General features: G+C 39.0%; 1 protein-coding gene across 2 annotated transcripts; it reads right to left on the bottom strand.

Moving 5' to 3' along the window:
• Nucleotides 1–148: 148 nt before the first annotated feature.
• LOC111976934 (cell division control protein 42 homolog) lies at nucleotides 149–4,034 on the bottom strand. Of its 2 annotated transcripts, none has more exons than XM_024006109.2 (6): nucleotides 3,547–4,034; nucleotides 2,970–3,093; nucleotides 2,732–2,804; nucleotides 2,390–2,499; nucleotides 1,981–2,178; nucleotides 149–998 (listed from the first exon to the last, which is right to left on the bottom strand). In XM_024006109.2, the coding sequence occupies exons 2-6, from the start codon at nucleotides 3,072–3,074 to the stop codon at nucleotides 909–911; spliced, it is 576 nt and encodes a 191-aa protein (XP_023861877.1). In that variant the 5' UTR covers nucleotides 3,075–3,093; nucleotides 3,547–4,034; the 3' UTR covers nucleotides 149–908. The 2 variants fall into 2 exon arrangements, with proteins under 2 accessions (XP_023861877.1, XP_023861876.1); XM_024006108.2 differs by lacking the exon at nucleotides 149–998 and adding an exon at nucleotides 1,108–1,740.
• Nucleotides 4,035–4,273: the final 239 nt, after the last annotated feature.

Raw genomic sequence — 4,273 nt, 5'->3', positions numbered from 1 at the left:
TACTGTCCTTATTGTATCTTCAACTACTGTAGGGGGATTTTAATCAACTGCAATACAGACACTACATCAATATACTGAGACCCCATGGTTGCATCSTGGGCCATATCTGCACTCCTACTCTGAGAATGAATCTGAAAAGAATGCACACTTGAGAATTATAAGCTTTATTAGGTTGATGCACTTACACTCTTAATGTTGACAATGTGAGATGTCTTTTTTATATATAAAACAAATAAATATACTGTAAGATGTAGTTCCAGTCAAAGGAGGAACAATCTGTTTCCTAAAGCAAAAGTCTTAAATTAACACTGCAACAATTTGCGTAAAGACTTAAGTGCCTGGAATGCAGTACAAAGTATGTGACAGACAAGGATTTGATCAAATAAAAAATATACAGCCCTGACATACTGTATATATTGTTCAATACCAACTTACCGAAGCCATCATCACTTTCCCAGTTGAAGGGGGATTTGTTTACATCAGGTGTTCACGAAGGCATTATATACACCTAAAAACGTGAATTCTTTATAAATCAGTCTGGCAATGCTGCCCTGACACTATGCAACATGAAAGGGTTTTGTTCTGTTGTCATTGATCGCCATCATCAGCTTTGCGTCTGTGACCCTTGAACTCTTCGGACAAGACTGAAGCCACCAATCTGTTTAACTTAAAAATACTGAGATGGCTCTAGGAAAGAAGTTTATTATTTTATAAGAGGATAATTATCACAGGTTCTAGTAAAGATCAATCTAGTTCAATTAAGTCCACACACACACACACTACTTTGCAAACATTTTTAAAGTATTTGTATCAGTTACCAATAGGATTGAAGTACTCTTGTGCAATAATGGTTTGCTTTTGTCCAAGTAATGTTGTTGAAATGCTCTAAACAATAGGAGAGGAAATGCTCAGAGCAGCACACATTTGCGCCTCTTCTTGGGTTCCGGAGGCTCCAGGGCAGCCAGTATTGCCTCATCAAACACATTCTTTAGTCCTTTCTGCAAACACAAAAACATGAATGTACCAAATACATATTTCAACCTTGCAGTGTGTAAACAACTATTGTAATTGTTTGAATGTAAAATAAATTTGACTGAACTGGGAGAGTTGTAATTTAAACTATCCTTTATTCATATATCATAACAGGTTTTAGTCATTCAAGATTGCAAAGATCTTAACCTCCAATGGAAAACTTAAACTTTCAATAATGTTTAGTTACGGTCTTTGATATAGTAGTAGAAAAGAAATACATTGATGTGATAGAAAAACATGAAGTTAGTTGAAGCTCATAATACTTGTTTAGACAGCACAGAAATGTTTCCTGGAAGGGTTGAATGGAACCGAAGCATATAAATACTGAGGTAATATATTTTAAAAGGAACACACAAACTCAGCTACAGCCTAATGTAAACTTGCACATTAAGTACTAAAATGAAAGTGTTGGCATCCTTGCCATGAAGGCCAAGGCAGTATAGTCTATTGTGATTATTAGGGTAAGTCAAAACAAAATCAGATATTGAAATGAAAGAAGTTAATGGGCACACGTTTTAAAAGAGCAACTTGGTTAGTTACTTGACAGACAGTAATTTCTTGACATTAAAGAAGCAGCAGACGATCAGAGGCAAAGCAAGATTTTAAGAGAGCTTGTCATCAGAACAGACAGCACTTTCTCTTTCGCTGGGTTTCAGGAGGTTCTAGAGCTGCTAGGATAGCTTCATCAAATACATTCTTCAGACCTCGCTAGAGAGGGGAGAAAAAGGAAAATATGACTAGCATTAGAGAGAGGTTAGTTAGCAGACAGACAAGATTAAAGAGCATTGTATGGATGGGTTTCCATGCAGTTCTAGGCCACCACTAACAGAGAGTGAAACGTCAAGCTTAGCACAAAGACGACATACAGCAACGTGTACATCTAACACAATAGGTTATCGTGCAAGTGATAGGTATTACCTGTTTTGTTTATGTTTTAGAACATCTCACCTGTGTCAGGGCAGAGCACTCGACATATTTGACTGCCTTCAGGTCGCGGGCGAGCTTCTCAGCCATCTCAGGGCTGATGGGCTTCTGTTTGTTCTTGGCCAGCTTCTCTACAGTGGAAGGGTCATCTCTCAGATCAATCTGAGTTCCAACGAGCAGGAATGGTGTCTTGGGACAGTGGTGAGTGATTTCAGGTACCCACTGCAAGAGAGAGGAAACATTGTTTTCAAACACTCAGAATGGTCAGTCAGTCAGCTAGTCAACGACACTATAACTAGTATCTTTCCCATCACTTAATTTTGTTGCCAATTTGACATTACATTTAACCTACTAGAAATAATTTATTTTAACTCAATATTCCTTTATTCAAAAATGTGCATTGTATGCTTCATGGGTTTGGCATTGTACTCACCTTTTCTTTAACATTCTCAAATGAAGAGGGTGAAACACTAGAGAAACAAACTAGAAAAACATCCGTCTGGGGATAGCTCAAAGGTCGTAACCTGTCATAATCCTCCTGACCTGTGGAGACGGGTATAAAGCATTGATTAAATGTGAATAGCAATCAACCAACATATTCTTTTTAAAAATTGGGAACTAAATCAAATGTATTTATATAGCCCTTCTTACATCAGCTGATATATCAAAGTGCTGTACAGAAACCCAGCCTAAAACCCCAAACAGCAAGCAATGCCGGTGTAGAAGCACAGTGGAAGCACTGAAGACCATGTCCATGAAAAGGATCGCCTCTTACCTGCAGTATCAAATAATCCTAGGGTGTAAGGCTCACCGCCAATCATGACAGTTACTGCATAGTTATCAAACACCTGTGATGAGAAATGAAAAGAGAATGAGGCATCTGTCCTGTTCCATGATTATTCAGAATGGTAGTTATTGAGAAGACCCAAGTCTCTTCTGTTAGAGTCAGTGTGAAACAATCACTAGATCAATTAATCCGAGAGAAATCCAATGTATAAATTAGATGTACTTACTGTTGGTACATATTCAGAGGGGAATTTGTTGGTTGTGTATGAAATCAAAAGGCAGGTTTTTCCCACTGCTCCATCTCCAACCACAACACATTTAATCGTCTGCATATTTGTGCTCTACTTTTGTCTGAAAAAGACAAGTGAAAGTTAGCTACAAGACTTCATATGAGTGGCAGGGAGTATCCACCACCACCAGCTGTTGTTATCCTACTAGCTAACTAGCTGGCGTCTGAAATGGGTTTGCTAGCTAGCAAACCAGGTCTAAATGGAAATGTTGTAGCTAGCAATAACCATCTAGCTACATTATGGACTTCGTTGTACAGACTCAATACAAATATAACTAGCTACTTGGTTGTAGCTAATTTAAACTGACACAGCTAACGTTAGRTAGCTAGCTGGGTCGGTGTTAGCAGCTAACTGGCTGGCTGGCTAGCGAGCTCATTCTCAATTTCCTATTAATTTTATTTTTCCTAACAATGAATGACAACCCTATTGCTAAATCACCTTAAATAATCGCTTTGGTATTGCTGTACATGTCAATTATTGATGAGGATAAAATGTAATTCGGTGATTTTCCTACCTCTTCCTCACTGAATCTGGTATTTACTTCGCCGGGCGTTGGCAGCTGCTTGGCTTTCTGCTACTAGTGACAGTGCGTGTGATCCCAGTCAACACCAGTAGGGGGTGCACGATAGCAAATAATGTGGAGGTAAACTTCGGGCCGATGTGGCTCTGGGACTATGAAACCATAGACGATCAATTATATTGACCAAATACTCAACTGGCCGCTCTAACAATTAAAATAAACGTCTTAAAAATGGGAGGCAAGATCAGGGGGGACCATTCTAGCCAATGAGAGGGCAGATACGCACGTGAACAGGCTTACCTCCGATATAAAGTGCTTTTTCTCAAAGTTGCCGGGGTGTCACGTGTCGTACGTATATCAGTGCGCTCGTGACTACCTAAGCATTACGAAAATTCTATTTGATTTTATAAGTCCCCGTAGCAAATAAGCCATTACATTTTGTGTTAACCAAATTTGCTCTCTTATTGACCTCCATACAAAAACTCCTTGCTTGATGAGCAAAAAAACAAAAAACGCCACCTATAGGAAAAGACAGATTTTGGACCTCTTATGGCTCTCACTTCGCCTCTTCCTCTCTGATTTGTATTGGTGGATCACAACCAACTGAAAAGTGCATACACTGCCATCTACTGTATTGGATTGTGAGACCAGTCACGGCCTCTATTAGTCTATGGTATTTTTCTTATCTTGCCCTGTTATGGAGTGTGAATTCATTGCACTT

This window comes from Salvelinus sp. IW2-2015, linkage group LG17 (assembly GCF_002910315.2).
Source record: "Salvelinus sp. IW2-2015 linkage group LG17, ASM291031v2, whole genome shotgun sequence".
Lineage (NCBI taxonomy): Eukaryota > Metazoa > Chordata > Actinopteri > Salmoniformes > Salmonidae > Salvelinus > Salvelinus sp. IW2-2015.
Note: the sequence above shows the minus strand (reverse complement) of the source record. Positions and strands in the feature narration are given on the sequence as shown.